Below are 26,240 nucleotides of genomic sequence, written 5' to 3'. Positions count from 1 at the left end.
TTTTTGAATATAGAATGGAAAACATAAACAAGAGATTGATAAAATGAATCAACACATATTCACGAATTGCAAGGTGATGAAACATAAAATCTATAAAAAGAAAGATAAGTGATTCAACACATATTCACGAATTGTAAGGTGATGAATTAAAGATAGATACATGGACAACACCTATTCACTAATTGCAATGTGTTAATCATCTCTTTGAGATTCAGGAATTTCACCCAAAAGAGCCCAAGTGCAAAAGCACTGAAAGTGTTCTTCAAGAACACACTAAACCATTCTATAAAGGAAAAATGTCAAATGATCAAAAGATGTAAACTAAGATGCTAAAGGTTCTATTTATGGAGGTTACAAAGTGGAAACCTTAATAGGTCCATTAATAAATAAAATAAGTAAATAATTAAATAAATAAGTGATAGTGGCGTGAGGCCCTTGGTGGCCTAAGCTAGCCCATGACATGGGCCATGGGCATGCTGTGCATGTGGCTGGCATGGCCCAGGCATAGGCCTGGGCTTGGAGCTGCCTGATGGCATGGCTGCTGGGCTTGCCTGCTGCTATTGTAGGTGTGTTGTCTTGGCCCAAGTAGGTGGCCCGGGCGAGGGTTGCTGTTGCTGGGTGACCTGGGCTAGGCACATGGGGCTGCTGCCCTGCTGGCATGGCTGTGCATGTTGGGCGTGCGCGCGCAGGGCATGTCCTGACATGGCCTTGGCATGTTGATGGCCAAGCCATGTGCTGCTGGTGCGCGCAGAGGCATGTCACTAGCCTCACCCTGGCTGTCAAGGCCATGGCCCCCTACTGCGTGCTACTGAGCGTCATGGACATGTCATGGTAGGGGCCATGGCATGCTTGCTGGGGTGTCCTGGTCGTGCCATGGTAGGGGCTATGGCATGACTGCGGGACTGTCAGGTGGGTCCTGCCATGGCATATTTGTGGGCTAGTCCTGGGCGTGCCATGGTAGGGGCCATGGCATGCCTGTGGGCATGCTGATGTTGCTACGCAGGCTGATGGGCACTGGGGCTGCCTGCTGGCCATGCTGATGGGCGTTGGGCTGCACTTGGGCGCTTTGATGGGTGCTGGGCTTCTACTGGGCGTGCCATGACATGTCAGTGACAGTGTCAGGGCATGGCTTATGGGGTTGTCAGGGTATGTCGTGGGGCCGTCAGGGTATGTCGTGGGGCTGTCAGGGTATATCAGCTTATGTCAACGACAGCGCCGAGGCAAGGCCTGTGGGGCTATCAAGGTATGTTAGCGACAGTGTCAATGAGTTGTCATGGCATGTCAGCGGCTGTGTCAAGGGGATGAGCCATGACACGATCAAGAGGGAAAACGTGTGCCATTTTCTAATTGACTCGTACCATTCTTGCAATCTTCCTAAGGCATATACTAGACCCTTAGGGAAGTCCTCCAAAGTTGGGCTTGCCCCCGAAAGTGGTCGGCTCTCGGCTACCCATGCATGCTTAGAACCTTGTCCTAGGACGATTTTTGTTGGGATCTTGACACTTCCATGCAGGGCAGGGTAGCGGGGGGCAGGCCCTGTTGCTCACCCCTAGATTAATCTATATAATAGGTTCCGTTTGGATAGTAAAAGTATTTCATCTCATTATTACAATATTTTTAAATTTTTACATAAAATATAATAATTAATTTAATATTTTAAAATTTTAAAATAATAATAATATTAAAAAATAATATTTTAATAATGTTTTGTTTAATATTTAACTTTTTGTCTAAAACCGTCGCAACCTATCACACAAGAGACGATCCCATACCCGAATTGCCACCCAAAGTGAGTTGCTATGTGGTTTCAAGCAGTGCATGAAACGGAAACCACTGCGGGTTTAAGAAACCGAGGAGGGCCTGGCTGGCCTGCACTGCAGCAGTACACTACACTGCTCTCAAATCTGCTCCCTTACTATTTCAATTTTCACTTGCTCGCTTGATCGCTCTCGGTGTGCTTCGATGGAGAGCTTGAGGGTTCGTTTGGATTTCGAGCCCCGGAACGTTATGAACAAATCACAGTTGAAGGAGGGACTCAGGCGAAGTTGGCTTCTCCTCAAACCGGAAATGAAGACCATATCCGACCTCGCCGCTTATCTCCTCCGTGCATTCGACCTCCACGACTCTTGCCCAAGTGGCCTCATCCTCTCCGTAAGACAAACTCTCTCTCTCTCTCTCTCTCTCTCTCTCTCTCTCTCTACTTTCTTTGTGCCCTAATTTCCAGCTCAAAACAATGTCATGCCGCTAATTTTAATTTTTTCTTCTCGAAAATTGCATTATGAAAATATTTTTATTGGGACAAAGTTCAGGAAGCCCAGAAAGGATGAAAAAGTTTAAGGATTTCTCTTTTGGTGTCGTTTAGTCATGAAATTTTAATTGTTGATTTTCTATCTAAAAATTGGAAATGCTGCACCCTGACTGAGTCTCACTTACGAGATTTTATTGTTTGGTATCATTTTTTGTGTTTGGCCGTTTTTTTCTTTCCCTTAATTTTCTCGTTAACCAGTCAAAGCACTGCGATAATAATACTTTGTAGCTATTGTCAGTTTTTGTTTAACTAGTGGGGCAATTAATATCATGAAAAAAGTGCTTGCTATTACTTGCGTTATTTGTGCTATACTGCTTTACCTGTGCATCATTGAAACAATACAATGCTAAACATGAACATGTTCAATACTGGAACTCCGTTTTTGTTATTGCTTTTAGTCGCCTTTTCTGCCTCTAATGCTCTTTCCGTTCTTTGATACTCTCAATTTACACTATCGTGATCTTTCTTCCAGATGGATGGCTTTGTATTACCGTCTTTTGAGTCAACATGCATTTTGAAGGATAGAGATATCGTCTGGTCAGTCTATGACTGGAACCTTTTGCTTTTTGTTTTTTTTTTTTCCCTTTATTTTTGTCTTAACATTTACTGATGTCCTTGCGTAAGGTGTTAGTCTTACTTTGGGTTTTTTCCTTTCTCCTAAACAGTGTGAAAAGGAAGGGGGATACAGTAGTGAATACTATCCAGGCAGGTGAAGGGTTTGCCTCTCTTGAGGTAGAAGAAAATGTGGAGAAGCGACCTGTGCTTAAAGGTGTGAAACTTTTGTCAAATGAGGAATTTGAAAAGGAACAATTTGAAAATGATGCCAGTGTACGCGAATACATGGTTTCCAGGAAAAGAAAGGCCTCCAAGAAACTTCAGAGCTCAAAGTATATTTGGCATCCCATTTGTGAATTAATCATTATCATTATCTTGCTGCCTGTGCTGTGGATTAAAATAACCACAGCAGAAAAAAAAAAAAAAAGATAGTATAGTTGGCATCCCATCTGTGAATTAATCATTATCTTGCTGCCTGCGCTGTGGTTTAAAATAACCCTGATATGACACTTCCTTCAAGATATTGGCTGGTTTTTTTTTTCTTGTTTTGTTTTTCGTTTCGTTTTGTTTTTTCTGGCTATGCTTGAATTAAAACTTTTTCAGAAATTCTTAGAAAGTTTTTTTACATGCAATATACGTCTTTTAAATGCCAAAAACAATTTTCATTTCTCAGAGTCTGTTTCCATCAAGTGTACACACACTTGTACAAAACTTTTTTTTTTCTTTTTTTTTTTTCTAAATTCCAATAAAACACAGGACATAAAATTCTTTTCTCAAGTATTTTCAGTGCTCCACTACCATTAAAAACCTCAGTAAAAACATATATAAAAAATTTTCAAAAATACAAATATTTTTCCACTGGCGCCATCAGTTTCACACTTTCACTGAACTCCCAAAAAAATAAAACATTTAAAAAAATTTCTCAGTGATTTCAGAAAATTTCTTGAAAATCTGCAATCCAATCATAAGCCTATTCGTTCATCCGTTTGAATGACATGTGGTTATTGTAACAGCGTAATAGACATCAATCTTGGTAGTGACACATTCAGTATTAAGTATAAATGTGTTAACAATGTAATTTATAATCTCATCTGATTTGCAGAAATCCACTGGGAGCAATGTTATGAAGATGGGTTTAGATGTTGGTTTTTATCTGATCTTATGTGCTTTATCATGGACTCAATTAAAAGCATGAGTATGATCTTATATATTGCATCGATTTGTTCAATAAAAATAGTTTTGCTCTGACTGTTCCCTCTCACAGATTGTTTGGACGGTGAAATTTTTTTTCTTATGGTTTTGAAAGTTACGAGTATCCTTTTATTTCCTTCCTGAGTATGTGGTTCTTTTAATTTTTCCAAAAGTTCCATCCTTTATGTTTAAGGTATTCATTTCTTGCTGGTCCTGTTTGCACATGGTTTTTGGGATATTCATTATTTTTTGATAAGTAGTGAAGGTTTTTTGAGATATTCATAAGCAATGTCCAGGTTTGTATCTCAATATTTTATTTCTAAATCACAGGAGGAAGAAAAATAAGGTTGCTACTACTGTAAAATGTCCAGTTCTTGCTGAAGTTGATCAGAAAGATGTCCATGCAGAGGAGAATCAAAGCCTTCATCATCGTGTAGTCCTCCCAAAAAAGAGTCTCAAACAGAATAAGTTATCGAAATTACCTGGTGAGCAGGATAAATTGAGTGCCCTCGAAAGTGATGATAGAAGTAATGACACTACCAAATCTGCACCTAGTGCAAAGAGGTATTTTGTATTAATGACAAATTAAGTGTGATGGAATGCAAAAAGGAAGAAAATCCTAGATTTTATTGCCATACCTGCATATAGTTGCTTCAATTAATCTCTCATGCTCTCTCCTGCATATCTGCTTAGATTTTGCCAGCTTCAAGAAAACGGCGGAAGAAGTGTAGAAGTATCCTGTAAGCCTGGTGAATCCAAAAAGGTGGCTGAAGAACATTGTTTGCTATGTAGTTTGCTTCCAATTATCTTTAATATTTTTTTATATATGTGGGTAACTTTTGCATGTAGCAGTAATTAGGTCAATTTTTTCACGTGCAAATCATACTTTTGCCGTAGTTACATAGTTGGAGGTGGCAATGAGAATGAGTCAACAAAAGGAGGGATAGGAATAATCAAAGGGTATATAGACGTAATTAGACTTCTTAAACCTGCCCCATTGATGGTTAGGCAAGGTAGGAAAACACGAGTAAGCCGTTAAGTTTCCATCCCTAATAAAAAACTATACATTCTATGTCTAATTCAAGAGGAATGTTGGTTGCATTTTGTTTATTTATTTTGCTGCCAATTTAGTAGGGATTTGTTTGATCTGATCAGAAATTTCTACCTCACAAAGCTTTTATACTATCCTTCAAGTGAAAATTATCTTTGCTTTTGTTCTTAGTCATTTTCTCTATGGAATGTAGTTTGCTGCTAGTACGTGTCTTCCTCTTTGGGATGTGATATTCATACTGGATGTTTGGTGATTCCCAATTATATTATAATTGTACAGTGATAAAGTCAAACTTTTATAAGATTACTTAACAAAATAAGAAGAAATACAAAAATATGTAGCAGCACCATAGTAGAAATCCATTTTAGCCATTGCAATCCATCTCCTGTAGTTAAGGATATGGGCCATTCATGTCTAATCCATGAGCCCAAAACTTTTTTTTTTGATAGGTAAACAAGAATTATTATTTCAATAAAGGCCACAAAGTGCCAGTTACAAATGCCTTTATGCCTTATCTACGTAGGCACGTTAGAAACTAAGAAATCATGAAAGTTCATGCCATTGAAGTCTACAGCAATAGCCCAAGTACAAAGAGTCCTAAAAAAGAAAACTTTAAGCTCCGCCAAAGATCTCTCTTTGTCTTCAAATGTTCGCTCATTGCGTTCCTTCCACAAGCACCACATGATACAATTCAGAATCATTTTCCAAACCGCTTTGATCTGTTGCACACCTCTAATAGAGGTCCAGCTTGCCAACATTTCCGCCACAGATTCTGGCATCACCCACGCTAGATCCATTCTATTCAGCACCTCATACCAGAGAGACCTGGCAACCTCACAATGTAAAAGTAGATGATTCACCGACTCACCCTCACTTTTACACATGCAGCACCAATCTATAATGATTATCTTCCTCTTTCTCAGATTATCTGTAGTGAGAATCTTACCTAAGGATGCTGTCCATACAAAAAAGGAAGCTTTGGGTGGAGTCTTGTTCTTCCAAAGCCTTCTCCAAGGAAATTGTGACTCAGGTTCTTGTGTGAGAACCTTATAAAAGGATCTAACTGTGAATACCCCTCTCCCCACTGGAGTCCACCACAACCCATCTTCCTGCTGGATATTCGGACGACAAGAATACAACAGACTATACAAGTCTACAAAACTCTCCACCTCCCAGTCTTGTGCTGCCCGGATGAAGTTGATATTCTAGTGTGTACTCCCATCCACCCTTCCCATAAGCTCTGCCACTGTAGCATCTTTATCACTTGCAATTAGGAAAAGTAGAGGAAACAAATCTTGAAGGGCGTTGTTACCACACCAAACATCCTTCCAAAATCTGATCCTGGACCCTGTACCCAGCTGAAGCCGAGTATGATGATGAAATGCCTCCCACCCTCTTCTTATATGTTTCCATAGCCCCACTCTATTGGTGCCTCTAACTTCTCTAGTACACCAACCCTCCCCTAATCCACCATACTTTATCTCGATCACTACTTTCCATAAGGCATCCGGTTCTTTAGTATAACGCCACAACCATTTCCCAAGCAGCGCCCGATTGAACAATCTCAAGTTTTTGATACCCAATCCGCCACTAGAAATAGGACGGCAGACTTTTTCCCACTTGACTAAATGAAATTTAAATTCCTCTCCTAAACCACCCCACAGAAAATCTCTTTGTAGCTTCTCAATTCTACTAGCCACACTAGCCGGTATAGGGAATAAGGATAAGAAGTATGTGGGTAGGTTAGAAAGTGTACTCTTAATCAACGTGATCCGGCCCCCTTTTGACAAGTACATTCTCTTCCAACCTGCCAATCTCCTTTCTATTTTTTCAATCACCGTATCCCATATCGAGCAAGTCCTCGAGTTTATACCCAACGGTAATCCCAGGTACATCATAGGAAGAGACGCTATCTTACAACCCAATATCCCTGCTAACTCTTGGACATTCTGGACTTCCCCAATCGGCACCACCTCGGATTTATCATAGTTCACTTTTAAGCCAGATACAGCTTCGAAACAAAGAAGCAACGCCTTCACAGCCCGCAACTGATCAGAATTGGCCTCACACATAATAAGCGTATCGTCTGCAAACAACAAATGAGAGATAGTAGTAATACCCCTACTCAAGGATCCAACTTGAAAACCACTTACAAAACCATTATTTACCAAAGCCGAGATCATCCTGCTTAGTGCCTCCATCACAAGGACAAAAAGTAGGGGAGAAAGCGGATCCCCTTGTCTCAAGCCCCGAGAGCTCGCAAAAAAACCTTCTGGGCTGCCATTGATCAATACAGAGAATCTTGCTGTGGAAATATACCAGCTAATCCATGACCTCCACCTCTCCCCAAAACCACACCTATCCAGTAGATATAGAAGAAAATCCCAATTAACATGATCATATGCCTTCTCCATATCTAACTTACACAAAATTCCTGAACTCCGATCCTTCAATTTACTGTCTAAACATTCATTAGCAATAAGAACTGCATCAAGAATCTGTCTACCCTTTACAAAAGCATTTTGAGGCTTGGTAACAATCTTCCCCAACACCACACTCAACCGATTAGCTAGTACTTTAGAAATAATCTTATAAACTCCATTCACTAGACTAATAGGCCGATAATCCGCAATCTCACTTGCCCCCACCTTTTTAGGTATTAAAGCAAGGAGAGTGGTGTTAAGGCTTTTCTCAAATTTTTCAACCGAGTACAACTCCTGAAACACCTTCATAAGATCATCTTTTATCACCTCCCAACAATCTTGGAAAAACCCCATAGAGAAACCATCTGGTCCTGGGGCCTTGTCTTTCACCATCTTCCTTACCACCTCATACACCTCGACCTCCTCAAAAACCCTCTCCATCCTAGCTACATCCCCCCTCTCAATGGTGTCAAAAACCAACCCATCAAGAGTAGGCCTCCATCCCACTGGCTCGGTAAGGAGCTTCTCAAAGACATCAGTAACATGATCTTTGATAACTTCCTCATCCCTACACTCCATCCCCTCAATTTTCAAAACCTCTATATTATTGTTTCTTCTATGCGAGTTTGCAATGCTATGGAAAAACTTCGTACTCCGATCCCCTTCCCTTAACCATAATGCTCTTGACTTTTGACGCCAAGACATTTCTTCTTGCAAAATAATTCTCTCAAGATCTGCGACCAACACAGTTCTTTGTAATTGTTCCTCCTCAGAAAGTGGCCTCACCTCTTGAAGTCTATCTAACTCCTGAATCTCCAACCACTTGATATTCTTGTTCTCCCTTATGTCTCCAAACGACTGTTTATTCCACTCCTTCAGGTCTCTCTTTAATGCCTTCAGCTTGTTCGCAAAAATGAAACTAGGCGTTCCATTGAACTGATAAGAAATCCACCATTGTTTAACCCTCTCCACAAAACCCTCTGATTTCAGCCACATGTTCTCGAACTTGAAGTATCGTCTCCCACTATGAATACCTCCACAGTCTAGTAAAATAAGCCAATGATCATAATTTAAACGTACCAACCGCTTTTGACACACCTCAGGAAAATGACTTTCCCACTTAGGGGAAATAAGAAAGCGATCCAAGCGAGACCAAGTCTGGTTGTTTGACCATGTGGCATGGCCCCCTGCGAGAGGAAGGTCTATCAAATTCAAGTCAAAAATACACTCTGAGAACGCCACACTTGCAGGCCTCACTCTTATTCTTCTGAAGCTTTCACTTGGAAATCTCACAACATTGAAATCACCCCCAATACACCACGGAAGATCCCACTAACTATGTACCCCTGCTAGTTCATCCCACAAAAAACCTCTGTCAGCATCTAGATTTGGACCATAGACACCTGCAAAAGCCCATAAGAAATTATCGAACACACTTTTAAAGGAGCACGTTACCGTATATATCCCTATATATTCCTCCACTTTTTCCACCACCCTCCTATCCCACATTACCACAATTCCTCCTGATGCCCTTATAGAGGCCAAGTAAACCCAATCCACATGAGTCCCACTCCATAAACTTCGCACCATCTTTCTATCAATCATTTTTAGCTTCGTCTCCTGTAAACACACAATGTCTGCTTTCCACTCACGAAGCAAGTGTCGAACCCGGTGGCGCTTATCTACCTCGTTAAGCCCACGCACATTCCAAGACACAATCTTAGGCTTCATTTGGGAACAGCCAGCCCCTTCCCTTTTACCCTATTCCTACTGGAACTTCCCTCTGAATTAATCGACCACGCCAATTTTTTCAGTTCCCGATTCTTCTTCGAATCCCCTTTCCTTTTTTGTTGATGTCCAGCTTCCATAGCCGCTAACAATGCTATGAACTGCTCTTCATACCCTTCACAATTAATCCCCACGTAATGTTGAATCTCTTTCACCTTATTAATGACCTAGTCTGAGGCTTGAGTTGGATAGCAGTAGTTTAATGGAGTAGGATTACCCCTCCTATCAATCTGAAAATTCTGGAACTTTTCACCCACCGGAATCCCTTCCAACCCCACCTGATCACACGCTTGAGAGAAGAAAAAATCATCCTCCACCGAATTCAGAATCTGGTCGCACGACTCAGGGAGAAACAACTCGTTCTCCACCGAGTGCATAAGATCAACCGAATCATCCTCCTCCTCAGCCACCTCAAAATCATCATACCCTTTGACAGAAACGTTCGCCGGAGCAAGGCCTTCATCCCCTCCAACCATTGGCGTCGTTTGAGCTTCCTTTAGGGGAGAGAAACGCGATCCGAACTTCACCAGCGCATTTTGTGCACAACACGACGGCGGATCATCAACGGCGACCCCCATCTCCTCTGTCGGCGCCGTCTGTGCCACCTTCACCTGATCTTCCGTCGCCGGCACACTTTCCGGCACAAAATTGAGGCTCTGAAACTCGACAGGTTTGGTGCTCACGGGTTTGGGGCTCACGAAAACTCGTGAACCTTCCGTGGACTTTGGGTTTGCCCCGAACCCAGATCCATCGCATGGGCCTGCCGGCCCAGGCCCAGCCCCATCACTTGGGTCGCGCTCGACGAGGCCTTCTCCCTGGCCTTAGATGGCCCAGCCCCATCAGGTTGGCTTAAGCCCGACGAAACCTTAGAACTTGCCTTAGGAAACCCACCCTTCTGCCTCCACAAGCCCCGGCCCTTACCCACTTGAAACCCATCACCCGTAGCCTTCCCTTTGCCTTTTAAATTCGCCATTTCATCCCTTTCCTTAAACAGAACGACAGCCTCTAATACTTCGGACATGTCCTTCTGCAGCATGCGTAACTGCCCTTGCACCTCCTGCAACGTCCTACGTACGTCCCATACCTCCTGACATGTCGCACAACTACTACCATGTGAGTTGCTCATCACGCCATACTGCTTCGACAGAGCTTCACGTCGCCCACCTCCCCTGACAAAGCCCCTCCCATCACTGTCTCCCTTCCTCACCACTTTCGGCAACGTCGAAGCGAGCACCTCCTTGTACGTCCTAGCTTGGTGTCTCATCCCCCCCTTGACAGCATCCCACTGTCCTCCACCCCGAAGCACCTTTCTCGGCTCAAGCTGCACCTCCCGCATCTTCCTCCACCCCCAACCATTCTCCCCTTCTGGAATGCACAAGACATTTCTTCTCCCCCCCGGTTATACTCAACAACTTCAATATATCTATCTCGATGATTAGAGCATCGCTGGGCAGTAATACTACAGTATCCTTCTCTAGTTGCTGAATAAACCTCCTTTCTTCCACCTTCCATACTCTCCTCTAACACCTTCCCAAGCCACTGCACTGAAGATGGGCCAAACAGAACCACATGTTCTGACTTCCAGTTTCTTTCGATAACTCTCAGCATGCCACCCCCAGCCTTAGACAAGATAAAACATTTAGATTCAATCACCACCTCTACAGGATAAACCATCCTTAAAACACCCCAATAACTCAAAAACCAGTTTTCATGGCACCATCACTCCAGTCTGAACAGAACACTCTAAACTGGACTACATACTAATCACCACAAGGAAACACCACCATTAACGGCCCAAAAACTCTAGAAACAAGAATATGTAAACCAAACAAAGGAAAGTGTACGGAGAGAATTTAGGAGAGAGTTACATGAATTGCCCATAAACCTTGTTTACTAATAAACCTTGTTTATTCTTGGAGTATTCTTGGAGTAATAAACCTTGTTTACTAATAAAAAAAAACAATATGATGCAAGACTAATCAGAAAGAACTCTTAAACAATATGAGCCCAAAACTGTGCCGCTATACCCAATGCAAGGAACCATACGATGCCAGGAACTTGGAATTTTAACACTTACCTTTTGGTAGGCTTTATATTACAACGATCTTAAATCAGTTAACTCATGATGCGCCGTTTGCGCCTTTTAGTGAAGTCTTATTACGTATCAAAAAGGTCAAATCTAAGCTCTAACTCTTGCAAAACCTTCTTTTGTTTTGGTCAGTTCCCTAGTAGAAGTGCTCGGCGTAAAAAGGCAAAAAGGCTGTGGTTGAGGGAACAAGTCAATATTGAGAAGAAAAAGGTACATTGGTTGTAGAAATAGTGATTACATGTACAAAGTTGTTTTTTATGATTTGTGCAAGTTTGGGCATGTTTTGATCTGCATGGAAAGCCAATAAATGCAGTGATTCAAGGGTTGGAATCATTAGCCAGTATTGGATATTTGTATTATATAATTCATTCGTAACTTCTTTGTATATCATAATTGATTGTATAGCTACTTCATCAGGGGCAAATGCTCACAAAGGACAATGAGCAATCACCTGTCAAGGATAATCAGAAAGTCTTTGAAGAACTTCAAGAACCGGATGAAAATGATGATGAAGAGGATGAGGTTGTCCCAGTTGTAATTAGACCAGGACACATTCGATTTGAGCGTCTTGGTAAAGGTCTGTGTGTGTGTGTGTATCTTTGTCAGCTGAGGTGGATAGCTGTATGTTTCTGGCATTTCATTTCAGAGTGACTTTATTTAATTTTTGATAAGTAATAGATAAATTTTATAAATAAGAATGGAATAGGCATAGCTCGTGTACACAAGAAGTATACAAAATAACACCTAAATACATTCTACGAACGGTAAATTAAAGACAAAAAGTCATGCACATTGTTCCCATTTAGTACAATAGCTGAAAACCAAAGCAGTACCCAAGCATTATCAACCCTTCTAAAGATGTCATCCCACGGTGCCCTTGCCACCTCATAGTGCAATAAGAGATGATCCACTGATTCTCCACTTTTTTTACACATATAGCACCAATTCATCATAACACATCCCCGCTTCCTCAAATTATCCGTGGTTAAAATCTTCCCAAGAGCAACAGTCCATACAAAGAAAGTTACTTTAGAAGGTACACGAGACCTCCAAACATTATTCCAAGGGAAGGGAGTGTTAGTTTGTGATGCCAATATTTTGTAATAAACCCCGACTATACATTTCTTACTATCATTGAGCCTCCATTGCATTCTATCTCGTTGTGCTGTGAGGTGTCCCTTGGAGTATATCAATCTGAAAAAATCTGCCACCGTGGACAATTCCCAATCATGAAAGTCCCTATTAAAAATGATATGCCATTGGTAAGAGCCGTGAGAAGATACCCGTACATCCGCAAGCATCCCTATTAGTAGCAATACGATAGAGGGTTGGGAAAACTCTATCTAGAGCTCAATCTCCGCACTACACATTATATGCCAAAACCTGATTCTAGTACCCTCTTCGGCCACAAAACGTATATGTTTTTCAAAGCATGGCCATTCCTTCCTTATAAATTTCCATAATCCCACACCATAACCCCCCTCACTCCATTGAAGCACCAACCCCGGCCAAAAAAAAAAAAAAGCACTTATGTGTTTAGCGTCAATAATCTCCTTCCACAACGACGCCCCCTCCAAGTGGTATCTTCATAACCATTTCCCCAATAAAATTGTATTGAATGTTCTCAAATTGCATACTCCCAAGCCCCATTTGAGACTAGGGAGCATACAGTAGGCCAATTAACAAGATGGTATTTCTTTTCCTCCCCCATCCCCTCCCCATAAGCACGCTTGGAAGAGTTTCCCAATCTTATTCGTCACCCCTGCCGGCAAAGGAAGCAAAGATAAGAAATAGGTGAGGAGATTAGTTAGGGTACTCTTTATTAAAGTGAGACGACCTCCTTTCGATAAATACACCATTTTCCAACCCGCCAACCTCTTCTCTACCTTCTCCACTATCCCATCTCAAATAGCTCTAGCTTTAAACCTTGCACCCAACAGAAGGCCCAAATATTTCATAGGCAACAAAAACACCTTACAATCCAGAAGGCTTGCTAAGCTATTGATGTTAGGCACCACGTCCACCGCAACCATCTCAGGCTTACCAAGATTCACCTTAAGTCCTGACACTGTTTCAAAACATAATAACAGTGCTCGAAGCGATTGAATCTGGCTATAATTCGCTTCACAAAAAAGTAATGTATCATTTGCAAATAGAAGATGTGAGATGATAATAGTCGTTAGTGCCATTACCCACCTGGAACCCAGATAGGAACCCTCCTCCAACCGCAACCTTCACCATCCGACCAAGTGCCTCCATAACTATGACAAACAAAAGAGGATATAAGGGATCTCCTTGCCTCAAACCATGAGAACTGTAAAAAAAACCAACAGGAGTGCCGTTGACTAGTACTGAGAAGCAGGCAGTGGAGACACAATGTCGAATCCATGAGATCCACCTGTTGCCAAAGCCACACCTCTCGAGCAAATATAATAGAAACTTCAAATTCACATGATCATAAGCCTTTTCCATGTCAAGCTTGCAAAGGATGCCTGGAACTCCCTCTCACATTTTGTGATCCAAACACTCATTTGCAATAAGAACCGAGTCAAGGATTTGTCTCCCACGAATAAATGCGTTTTGAGACTTGGAAATAATTTGTTCTAAAACAGGACTTAATTGACTAGCAAGAACCTTTGAGATGATCTTGTATACCCCCCTCACTAGGCTTATAGGACGAAAATCCTCAATTGTCATAGTCCCATGTTTCTTTGGAATGAGAGCAATGAACGTCGCATTAAGGCATTTTTCAAACTTTTTAAAAGAGTGAAATTCATGGAAAACCTGCAACATATATCCTTTCACAATGTCCCAACATTTTTGAAAAAATCCCATCGAAAAACCATCCGGATCTGGCGCTTTGTCCTTGGCCATACCGGTAATGACCTTATAAATTTCATTTTCGTCAAAAGGTCTCTCCAAGTAGCTTGCACTCTGTGAATCAATTACCTCAAACAACAAATCATCAAGCTTCGGCCTCCAGAAGGTTTTCGTAATATTGCACAATATGATTTTCGAACTCGGAGGGAGAAGAAATCACTTGAGTATCTGTGTGAAGTGCCTCGATAGCATTGCTATGCCGATGTGAATTAACCACTTTATGAAAAAACTTCATACATTTATCACCTTCTTTTAGCCAAAGGGCCCTGAATTTTTGTCTCCATGAAGTCTCCTCCGCCAACAATACCCTCTCCAAATTAGTCACAACCGAACTCTTCCTCAATAATACCTCCTCCGAGGTGTCTCCCATCAATACCTTCGAACTGATACGATGCCACCAAGCACGCACACTCTTTTCAAAACCGTCAGTTGCTAGCCACATATTTTCAAATTTGAAGTACCGGCAACCCCCATGAATGCCTCTACAATCTAGCAGAATAGGGAAGCGATCGGAGCTAACTCAAGGCAACCTCTTTTGACATAACTCCGGATAATGAGCCTCCCATGAAGGAGAGACAAACAGAGAGACTTTATGTAACACCCTTCCAGTAGGTTAGGAGTGTTATGTACTTTTGTAACTGTGCACGGTAAAGAGACCCAACATAATAAAAATACCCAATTTATCGAAAATAAATTCCCAAAAAAATAAAAATAAGAATATTATCTCATAGCAAGAAAATGTAAAACTGATCTTTTTGTGGAAAAAAATACACTTATTAACCAAGTCTGAAGGTCCCTTAACACATGATCTATGCCTTGCCGTAAACTTGTCAACTCTTCTTTACCTGAATATTTTAGAAATAAAAAACAAAAAAAAAACTAAAATGAATCAAATAGTTAATAAGTAGTACATTATACAGTAAACATAGAGTTTTCTTGAAAAGCGTGCATACATAATACTTATATTTATACTAATATAAACATGTAACATGTAGTTTGCGTAACTCATTAAACTTGTCTTTCCCTTTCTTTCATGGCCAGCATACCTTAACCCCCCTGGTGTGCAGGGATGTACACCAGTTCCACTGCCTGTGGCCATAAGGAGAACTACTTAACTTATCATAACATACTATGGTGGATCACACTTAGATCCGTGGCTTGCACATCCACCCATAACTTTATTGGTACCATGCATCTCTTGTGGCCATTCATAAAGCTTCTTTCATAACTTGTCTTTTATCTTTCTTATCATGAAGCATGTAGAACACATAATGATATAGCTCATCGTAATCATAAATGAAAACATATCATGATGCATGTAAAAACATAATAACATGACATTCAAAAATCACTTTTATCATAACTGTGTAAAATGGGGCTTTCAATGATACATACATAATATTTTAAAAACATCCTTTACCATACACGCAGGGGTATGATTATGCTACTTACCTCTTTGCTTCTAGCGGTAACAAATGCTTCAATAATCACCTGCTTGAAGTTGCTGAAAAAGGGGTTGGGCTTGATAGGGTGAGGCTGGCTTTTAAATCTCCTGGAATTGCAGCAACTTACCTAGGGTTTTCTTTAAAAAATAAAGCAAGGACCTCAAGAAAACAAGGCTGATTGATATTTGCAGCAGCTATCTAGGGTTAGGGATTGGTCTTCTTGAAGGGATTGGTTTTCTTGAAGAACACACATGGGATTGCTATAAAAACTTTCCTGACTCACTGCTTTTTCTAGTTTTCAGGTCATACAGTCCTTTTAATGAGACCTGGAACACCTACTAATAGGGCTATACGAATTTAACCCAGTTTGTTTAGAAAAGGGGTTCTAAGAATCCTAATGGCTTGGTGTTCTAGGGGAAATATGTTGCTATTCTTTGGATCCATGTAGGGTCGTTTGGAAACATTTTCCATCTCATCTTATCTCATCCCATCTCGTCTAATTACTAGAGTCATTCCCCAAGCATCCCCTAGAGTCATAAATGGGGCTGATGCCTACTTCAGATCTGGAACAGCTCAAATCCTATCTCAAAAGAGTCCTAGCAGGCTGTAACAGACTCCTATTGGTGCAAGAATTCTTCTATAACTACCTAAGTGTGGACAGCTTTCATCTAGAGTTTTTCTTGGCACCTAATCTAGTTCTAACTTATCCAAAAAGTGCTGGTTTCTAATTATCACGAACTTAATGGTCAAAAATCAAATGGGCTTTTGCTAGAAAATACTTGGGCTTATCCACCCATATATGGGCCTAATGGGTCAAACCTACTCCATTTTGAATCTAGGTCCATAATTTCATATCCAATCTATCTCCTCAGTAATAGATCCTCAAATAATACATACGGGATGGGCCCAATAAAATAATCTTCCTTCTAGCTTTAACAAAATTGGGCCCATGGTCCAAACTTATAAAGCCTATAAACTTTGGGTCTGGATGTTACACTTTAAATGTCACATCCTACTGCAATAGTAAATAAAGGCCAGGTTAATGCAAAGCATCTGATATTGTTTCTGTTCTAGTGGATGCAGATCAGGCTGTCAAGAAAAATGAAAGTCCAATGGTATGTCCTATTGTATCAAATTTTATACTGCTTGTCATTTCTACTGCTGCCCTGCCTTTTGATATGCTTTCTTGTTAAGTCCCCGTTAAAATTAAATTATTCCATCTCTTCATGGTTCATTTTTTTTTTTTTTTGTAGATATGCCTTGGCATTATTTTATTGTTTTTGTTTTTTTTTGGGGGATGGGGGTGCTGGAGGGGGAGAATTTTTTGTTCTATGGTCAGAGATAATTTTACTTGCAAAGCTGCAACTTCAAATTTCAAATTCCAAACTGTATGGGTGAGAGCCATAGGGGTGCGACATTACCAAAATCATATATGTTATTTAGTTAAGCTATGTCCTGAATTATTTTAATTTGAAATTTCCTGAAAACATTTTGGGTGAAGTTATGCCTATATACAAGGACAACTCCAAAGATACTTATATTTGGAATGAAATAGGTTATTACAAGATAAACCTATTTCAAGATGGTCCAAGAATGCATATGAATGCATACTCAAGTTCACATTGGTATGATGCCTTAAAGTGGCATTCTGGTTTTTGTCTTCATCCCCCAGCACAACGAGTGGTTTTTTTTATTGACATTACAGTGCCTGTAAGATATACAAAGACCCAGAAATTCATAAAAACATGATGGTTGTAAGGCAACGTGGACTTTGCTTCTTTTTGAAGGAGTGGCAAAGTTACATAGATGATTTCACGAAGTTAGACAATTACATGGATAGGGTCATTTAGGAGTGGTTTGGATTTAGATATGAGTTGAGATGATTTGTGAATAGTAGAATAAAAGTGAATTGTTTATTATATTTTGTGTGAGAATTTAGAAAAGTTGTTTTGGGATTTGAAAAAGTTGAATTGTTTATTATATATTGTGTGAGAATTTGAGAAAGTTGTAATGATGAGATGAGATGAGTTGAGGTGGGTTTTGAATTCAAACGAGGCAGTCAATGTTTTGTTCTAAGGCATACAAGAACTGCATTATAATATATATTGAAAATTTTCTATGGTCTGTTTCTTTCCTAATAAAGTGACAGGAACCAGTCAGAAATTACTTCATGTCTTGAGTTCTTGACCTTTTGTCTTTATATTCACGAAGTCCCATCTCATCCCATCTCATCTCAACATCCAACCACCATTCAAAAACAAACACTTTTCAATTTCAAATTTATCATCTAATCATTATAATTTCCCAAACTCCCAACCAAAACACAAAAAATAATTCAACTTTTTCAAATTCCAAAATAAAAATAATATTAAAAAAGTACATTTTAATAATATTTTAACTTTATAATATTTTTATTTAACTTTTTCTCTCTCCTTTCGCAAAATCCCATAAAATATATTTAACTCAAATCATTTCACTACTATTCACAAACTATCTCGCTACTATTCATATATTTCTCATCTCATCTCATTTGTATAACCAAACGAGGCCTAATTATTCACGTAGTGTTTCTGACTCCTATATTGCAGAGTTCGATCTAATATTTGAATTATTAATGACATATAATTGTTACTTATAAAAAAAAATATAATTGTCTCGGATCATTCTTCAGGAGAGCTTGCGGTGGAATGGAATAACTAGCAAAAAGAAGGGTCAAAAATGGGGTATCGAGAAAGTTGCTTCTTACAAAAGGAATGATCTTGTGAGTTTAAATAAAAAGATTTCTGAAATGCAAGCTGCTGGAGAAGCAACAACTGCAAACAATCCTATGGATTTGGATAAGCTTAAGCCATATACTAGCTCGCCTAAGGTTTGTTTCTTCTGTACTTCAATTGTATTTGCTTGCATGGGTCTTTTTTGAGAGAGAGAGAGAGACAGAGAGGGCGGGCAGGGGAGAAGTTGAGTGGGAGGGATAGGGAATGAGTAGGGTGGTGACAGTGTGCTTTCTATTTTTAGATCCCTTTATTGATTAAGCTTCCCTTAGATATGTGGGTTTTTTCTGTGGAAAACATATTATTGTGCCTCATCCTACCTTGAAGTTTCTTTCTCTTTTTATGGATAAGAAGCATTGTGTTTTTAGTATATTGCAGGAAGGTGATGTAGTTGCATATCGTTTGATTGAGTTATCATCGTCATGGACCCCTGAGGTTTCTTCCTTGCGAGTACGACTCTTTCTGCTATTGAATAACTGTTGTAAGTCAATTTGAACATGGATCTAATCTGTCATTCTTTCACCTGCAGGTAGGAAAAATATCACGCTATATCCCTGAATCCAATAGGATTATGCTGGTAACAGTTCCAGAATATCCAATCGATTTCGAGAAGATAACAGATACATCCCTTTATGGGGAAAATGGGTCTTTAAAGGTGCTCAGGCTATTCAGTTTTATGTTAGTTTAATTGTGCCCCCCTTCATTTTTGACAAGCATGAATGTGAATTACGAATTTACGTGTTCAGGTGACTTGAACCCCAACAGGCACAAATGGCAATTACAAATCTTCTATATTTCATGAATTTAGAAAGATAAGCTTCATTTTAAGCAGTAGGTTGGAGGATGACAGACTTAAACCATTCTCATTTTGTAGGTCATTAAATTGATTGAGGCTAATGCTTTTTGTAGGCTTCAATCTACTGTTATAGCCATTCAACTTGGGTTGATCTGGCCTTGAGTTGATGTTGAAAAATCAGAAGTTCTGGTTATAACTACTTCTCTATTACACTGTTTAGCAGTGGAATCGCTCAGCTGATTGGTTATCTCCTAGTCTTTACATTTTTTATACAATATTTAGACTTGACCAGTACAATGTTCTGGTAATTATCCAAGGCTTTACTTTTTTTGTTTTTTTTTGTTTTGTACTTGTATATATGGCTCAATTTTGGTTCTTGGGATTCTTGGTTCGGTAACATAACTGAAGAATTTTAATTAAGCAAGAAAATGGTGATTATTCTTGTTTGCAAAAGCTGACAATTGAAGTTCTTCTACAGATAAGTTATTCAATGCTTATTGATGTCCGCATCGTGAAGCATGGCAACTTGGGTACAACAAAAACAGTCACTGGTGAGTATAATGAAGTTTTCTTGGGTAATCGAACCCCTGTATCAGGTGTCAGGGTCAGCAATAACAACAAAGAGACCCCTGGCCGAACCCCTACCCTTGCTCTGGGTACCTCCTGTAGGTTGTTATCATACCATTTAGGTACTTGCACGGAAAGCTCTCATTTTGGTTTGTATCTTTGCAGGAAATGGAGAAATAGATGCATGGGATGAAATCAGTCAGGCTTTAAATGCAAAGAAGGCTCAGCTCTCTCAGGAGGGTGGTTGGAGTAAGGAAGAGACTTCGGGCAAAATGGACAATGAGAAATGCTGCTGGCATTAGGACACACACATATGCTGTTTCCTGTCAATGAGATTCAGCAATTTTGGTAGAAAGTAAAAAAAAGAATATCGTGATTAGTTTTGTGTATTTATGGGCTATGGATGGCTAAGGGCTTTGATATAAAAGTGTTCAGTTTTACCGTTAGTCGGAGAGAACTTTGTGGAAACTTCTTTTGCAATGGTCTCCACCTTTCTCAGAGTTAGCCCAGTCAATTGAGTGCGACGATGGTATTGATCTAGAGCGTGTACAAAACAAAAGTGGATAAGGCAGAAGGTTAGTGGATTTTGATGGTGTTGTTATTTTTGTTTTCAAAGCGATTGTAAATATATTTGCATGTGAGATCTTGGTTTCAAGCAGCAGCTTTACACCGTATTCTCTCAATTAAATGTCCAAGCAATTAAATAGTAGTAAAATATTCTCTTTTCTCACTACCTCTAGAAAAGAAAAGGTTTCAGCTCTAGTTTCTAAGATAACTTTGTCTCCGATACTTGGCTTGGTGTCTGATTCTTTGCCTATACACGAATAATCCTTTAAGTTCTCATGAAGTTATCCTCTCCTTCCCCATTCATTAGCGTCCAATAACAACAAATCAATAATTTCTTGTTTTTCTTGTCTTGCTCCATTCATTGCCCATCACGTATCCACACAACCATGTATCGTCAGCAGCGACCTGAAAGCAACCCTCATTTTCCCGGACCCCATCTGCCTTATGACCAAAATTCCCAGCCTCAAGGCAAACGTACCAAAATTCCACACAAGTTAGACCCACAAGATCAAGAAAAACGTCCGTTACCCCGTCAGAATGTGCAAGACCAATCCTCCCAGCCATTTGGTTCACCGCCATTAGATCTGCAGAATCAGGATCATCGGCAAACCCAGCCACATGGTCGACAGCAACAGGGTGATCATTCACAAGGCCCTCGGATACCACGTGACCGCCGAACCAATCCATTAACATGGCTTGGTGCAGTCTTTTGTGCAATTCTCTGGGTTGTCATAATTGTAGGAGGCCTCATTGTCTTGATAATCTACCTTGTTTTTCGTCCACGAAGCCCTGGTTTTGATATTTCTAGTGTCACATTAAATGCAGCCTATCTTGACATGGGCCATCTGCTCAATGCTGATGTTACTCTGCTGGTGAACTTCACAAATCCGAACAAGAAAGTACGTATCGACTATAGTTACATGTATATCAATCTATACTATGAAACTACACTTATTTCTACCCAATATATTGAACCCTTCTCTGCGGCAAAGGCCGAGTCCAAGTTTGCATATATTCATATGGTGACTAGTCAGGTCCGGCTTCCAAAGGCAGAAAGTTTAAGGCTTCAAAAGCAGATTGAAAGCAATGGGATCATGCTTCAAGTCAAGGGAATTTTTAGAGCACGATCTAATTTGGGAAGCATCTTAAGGTACTCTTATTGGTTGCATGGTGAATGCACTATTCTTACTGCTGGTCCTCCTGATGGGGTTTTGATCAAAAGAAAATGCAAAACAAAACATTAATCGAGGATGCATATTGGATTGATGGGACGCAAACCCAAGTCAGGGCACTCTCGATCGAGTTGATAAGCAGTGTGTGTTATTCTCCATTGTTTTCCCTCTTTTGATCACTAATATTAAGATTTGATATTTTTGTAAAATTTTCGTGCACCTAATATCTTTTCATCAATTGGGTTGCGGCCTGGTATTAAGCTTTCTATTACCTCATTTATCCTAAAATCTTCTGTCTACCCATCTTCCCAATAATCACTTGATTAATATGGACATATCAACAGTTAATGCTACTTTAGGGATCTCTAAATCTGTATTTTCCTTGCATTCCCCATCTGATATTTCCAACAATCTTAGTATCTAGTCGATCAAACTTAAATGCTAATATTCATTTCAAGGCTTAATACGATTGGAGTTTTTAAATTCTAGGTAATATTGTACATTTTGATGGGGATAATTGCTAGGTCTACAAAGAGAAAAATAAAAAACAAATACCTTACAAACTGATCACTTGATATGGTATGTTAGATCTACTTTATAACTAACGAACCAAATTTTTTGTAATTTATTTTGTGCATCAAGCATTTTCCCTTGTTGAGGGGTCCCTCTATGCGAGCGAACCCATGTGAGACAATAAAAAATAAAGATGATAATTGTGTGTTTTCTCCAACAGAAAAGGTCTTTTTTTTTTTTTGGCTGAAAAAAGAAAGAACAATAGATATGTGCAGTGATAAGAGAGGTATTGTGAGAGAGAAAATAAAATGGACTTTTTTTTTATCTTCTTCTTTTTTTCTCATTACTTCCGTCAGAGTTTGAAGGATCATTTATGGTCCAATTTTGATGAAATTTCAAAATTTTTTTCTTAATGATGATATCTACTTATTAACTGAAGTTGATTGTTGAAGTTAGGGGTGACAGTACCTGCTTGGGCAGGGTGACCATCCGCATCCGCCTGCCAGATGGACGGATTGACGCAGCCATCATCCGACCACCCCATTTGACAACAAATTTTTCACAAAAATTCAAATAACTCGCATATAAATAAAAACATTGCACAAATCCAAAACAAATGTCAACAATGTTATAAATCACATAAATCTTCATAGATCTTCAGATTTGTGCACAGACCGACAGGCCATGGTTGTGGCCACGCCCATGGGTCATAAAACTCACAGACCCAAGCTGTGGATCTTTAACTTACAAACCCATGGTTACAGCCGTGGAGACCCACGACCAAGCCGTAGTCTTATCATCGTAGAGTGTGGCTTGGTTGTGAGTCATGACCTACAACAACGGAGAGAGAAGTCGGCTTAGAGGAGGAGGAAAAAAATAGAAGATGGAGGAGAAGAGAAAGGAGAGAGAGAAGAGAGGATGGTGAATGGCCATTGAGGCGTGAGAGGAAGGGGGACAAGAGAAGAAAGGAGGAGAGAAGAGGCAAGGAAGGGAGGACGGCGGTGAAGGAGAGAAATGAGAGGTGAGAGAAAAATTATGTGGCGCCTTGGCCCTCACGAAAGACTAGGGTGAGGTTTCGTGGTGCCAATGATACTTGTCAATTGGTCAACACCCTAGTGGAAATTTAGACGTGTAGTAATCCCGAGGAAAGTACACGTGTAAGATATTTGGTTTATGATGATGTAGTGGAATGTAAACAGAACACGTTATGAGGACAACGTTAGCAAACATGTACCAGAATACTAAACTTCATGAAAAGGGGCTCCTCACCCTTCATTAACCTCAAAGCCTTGCATCATCCAGAGTATATAAAGTTAGTCACCATAAGTGACCGACTGATTACAAATGAGCACTAGGCTCATTGCTGTATATATCCTATGAAAGGCATAGGGTAGCTACGATGAGTATTGGAGGTAAGGAGGGTCCTAGTCTCTTTAATCAGGACTTGCGGGAATGGCACTTCTTCCTCAAGCCTTATGCTAGGGTCTATACTTGCATTAAAATCTTTGGTCCCAAGAACAAAACCATAGGTAGGTTAGGGGGGCTATGACAAGGTTGCTAATGAGAGAGAATGCTAACTAGGGGTGCTACCAGCATGGTGCAGGGTGAGGGCACCCCCTCCCTGTCCCCCGCCCTGGTAGCTGGAGGTGGGGTTGAAACCGCACCTTGCCCCTTCCCCTGCTCAATCCAGTGATTCACTAGGTCTAAAAGTTTTTTTAGACGCAAATTATAATATAATATAATTATAAATTTTATTAAAAAAAAAAACATAAACTCATTAGAGTTGTATTTTGAATTGTCTTGGCCTCCTAGACCAACCTTTATATAAGAGGCCAAGGCAATACAATAGTCATTCTTAAACAATGTGAGACTTAATAGTAAGTTTCACATTACTTAAGAATGACTATTGTATTGCCTTGGCCTCCTATATAAAAGTTAGCCTAGGAGGCCAATGCAATCCATTAACTTGAATTCAGGTTTTTAACAAATTGTATATATTTATATAAATATAAAAGATAATATTTTTTATTATAAATTTGGGAGGGTGTGGGGAGGGGTCCCGCTGGGGTCAGCTCGCCCCTAACCCCCTAGGGGTTCTTCACGCTGGGTGGGGGCCCCCGCCCCCGCATTTGCGGTGCAGGGTAGCTCGCTCGCCCATGCAAGGGCGGGGTAGTGGGGGGGTGGGTCCCTGCTGCCCACCCCTAATGCTAACGAAGATGCTATGAAAACATTTTATGCAATACTGGAAGAACACGTATATGCATGGAGATGTATCACTCTCACTCTTTCAGCTATGTGCATCCTAAAAAATCTACTAAGGAATCACGCTCTCAGTGAAAACATACACACACACACACACACACACACACACACACACACATAGAGACATGACGAGGAATCACCCTTTTTAGGACATTGCCTTCTCTTTACACAAAATAGATAAAAACACAATAATAATATTATGGTGAGGAGTTACCTGTGTCCATATAGTAGAAAACCTGTATAAATCAGTATTCGGCCTATTTCAGCCAAGTAATATTCTTTCCACCACACGGTTGCTTGTCACACAGATATTTGCTCATAGGCTTTGCACATAGGCATTCATTCGCCACACAGGCTTTTACTTGCTCATAGGCACATAGTTGCTCATAGGCACAAACATCGAAACTTGTTTTCCTTGGGATGCTGCTCTACTTGGGTACAACCAACTCGAAGACACCAGCATGTGATATGTCGGGGGATTCCACATCCCGACTATCAGGAGAGGCCAAGTACAACATTGTTTCGCCCCACTCCCCACGAGACCTTCTCCTTCTCATGTGATGTATGTGGTAACACTTCACGGAATGATCCCAAAAAATTATCCCTCCCATAGCATGAATAAAGACTCACGCTGACTACACATACACACACACACATACACATTGATATCCAGGGTTCTTTACCCGGTCTCATCAATGGGTATAGAAAAAAATTAAAACATTAAAAACATTTAAAGTATCAGAAATTAGTGAGTAAATATAGCTAGAAACATAGTACTTGAAATGTTTATTTATGCTTGTAGAATGGGGGAGAAGTTACAGAAATAATGCAATTAGGAGAAGCTACCCTTCCTCCATCCACCCCGCCCCTGCATCGGCGGGGCGGATCCCCTGTCCACCCGCTTGCATCTGGCCCCCTAGCGGGTGCAGGGGCTAGCTGGGCCTAGCCCGACCCGCATTTCCCTTAACTCGCACATATATTTATATATTAGATATAAAACCTATATATAAAAAAACGATGTCATTTTGGTGTATACAAAATGATGTTGTTTTGTTTATGGTCCTAAAACTACCCCCCGAGCTCCTTCAAACCCTCAAACTCTCATTCTCAAATGCCTCTTATCTCTGTCTCACTCTCTCTTAGATCTAACCTCTCTCTCACTCTCTGTCCATCGCACACCGTCATCGTTGCCGCCTAAAGCTAGCTTCGTCATCGTCAAGTATGTATCCCATCGATCCCGAGTCTATCCTTTTTGTTTTTTGTTTTTAGTTTTGTTAAGTTATGGAGGATGGGATTGAATTGAGGAGTTGGAGGATGAGATTGTGAATTATGTGATGTGGAGATTTGTTTGTTTGTTGTGTGTGAATTTTATTGAGAACTTTGTTTGAAAATATTATGTAATGTGATCACACAGATCTTCACAGATCCTAAGTAATTTAAGGGTTTCAATCCGAAATCTCATTTTGTTTTGGGGTTTCGATATCGAAACTCTATTTTTGGGGCTATTTTTGTATGGTTTTAATTGTTGTGTGATTTTTACACCATTTTAGATTTTTGTGAGTGAATGAGAATGGATAGTCAGTCAGACTTCCAACTCTCCTATCCCAACCCCTACACTTGACCCTACCCCTACACCTACCCATACCCATACCTTGACCCTTGCCACTACCACTAACCCTACCCCTGCCCCAATGCCCCCACCAAGCTAAGTGTGACTATTATGGTAAAGTGCATGGATGTCACTATAGGAGATATAACACATCCCAATTAAAGGTCTACTTAGAAGAACAATGCAAAAAAAAAATCCAATATTAAAATCTTTATATGAGAAGAGCCAATCTAGACTAGAGATTATACTTAAA

At 40.2% G+C, this 26,240-nt stretch overlaps 2 protein-coding genes across 5 annotated transcripts; both read left to right on the top strand.

Moving 5' to 3' along the window:
• Nucleotides 1–1,765: 1,765 nt before the first annotated feature.
• LOC108991510 (coilin-like) lies at nt 1,766–20,574 on the top strand. Of its 4 annotated transcripts, none has more exons than XM_035686432.1 (13): nt 1,766–2,151; nt 2,781–2,845; nt 2,974–3,195; nt 4,385–4,618; nt 4,748–4,817; nt 11,538–11,615; nt 11,823–11,982; nt 16,814–16,845; nt 18,402–18,599; nt 18,880–18,951; nt 19,031–19,156; nt 19,776–19,848; nt 20,030–20,574. In XM_035686432.1, the coding sequence occupies exons 1-13, from the start codon at nt 1,963–1,965 to the stop codon at nt 20,164–20,166; spliced, it is 1,656 nt and encodes a 551-aa protein (XP_035542325.1). In that variant the 5' UTR covers nt 1,766–1,962; the 3' UTR covers nt 20,167–20,574. The 4 variants fall into 4 exon arrangements, with proteins under 4 accessions (XP_035542325.1, XP_035542324.1, XP_035542323.1 ...); XM_035686431.1 differs by having other exon boundaries at nt 16,805–16,845; XM_035686430.1 differs by having other exon boundaries at nt 11,811–11,982.
• Nucleotides 20,575–20,754: 180 nt separating this feature from the next.
• Nucleotides 20,755–21,900, top strand: LOC108991507 (NDR1/HIN1-like protein 26). Its single transcript, XM_018965775.2, has one exon. The coding sequence runs from the start codon at nt 20,818–20,820 to the stop codon at nt 21,673–21,675; it is 858 nt and encodes a 285-aa protein (XP_018821320.1). The 5' UTR covers nt 20,755–20,817; the 3' UTR covers nt 21,676–21,900.
• The last annotated feature ends 4,340 nt before the right edge of the window (nt 21,901–26,240 follow it).

Source organism: Juglans regia, chromosome 16 (assembly GCF_001411555.2).
Source record: "Juglans regia cultivar Chandler chromosome 16, Walnut 2.0, whole genome shotgun sequence".
Lineage (NCBI taxonomy): Eukaryota > Viridiplantae > Streptophyta > Magnoliopsida > Fagales > Juglandaceae > Juglans > Juglans regia.
The sequence above is the reverse complement of the archived record's forward strand: the minus strand, read 5'-3'. Positions and strand labels throughout refer to the sequence as shown.

Bases quoted from the DNA above. Each gene is read 5' to 3' on its own strand.
- LOC108991507 (XM_018965775.2), top strand. From the start codon at position 20,818: ATGTATCGTCAGCAGCGACCTGAAAGCAACCCTCATTTTCCCGGACCC.
- LOC108991510 (XM_018965781.2), top strand. From the start codon at position 1,963: ATGGAGAGCTTGAGGGTTCGTTTGGATTTCGAGCCCCGGAACGTTATG. The intron at 2,152-2,780 runs GTAAGACAAACT...TCTTTCTTCCAG, and splicing joins CAAGTGGCCTCATCCTCTCC to ATGGATGGCTTTGTATTACC. The intron at 3,196-4,384 runs GTATATTTGGCA...TCTAAATCACAG, and splicing joins AAGAAACTTCAGAGCTCAAA to GAGGAAGAAAAATAAGGTTG.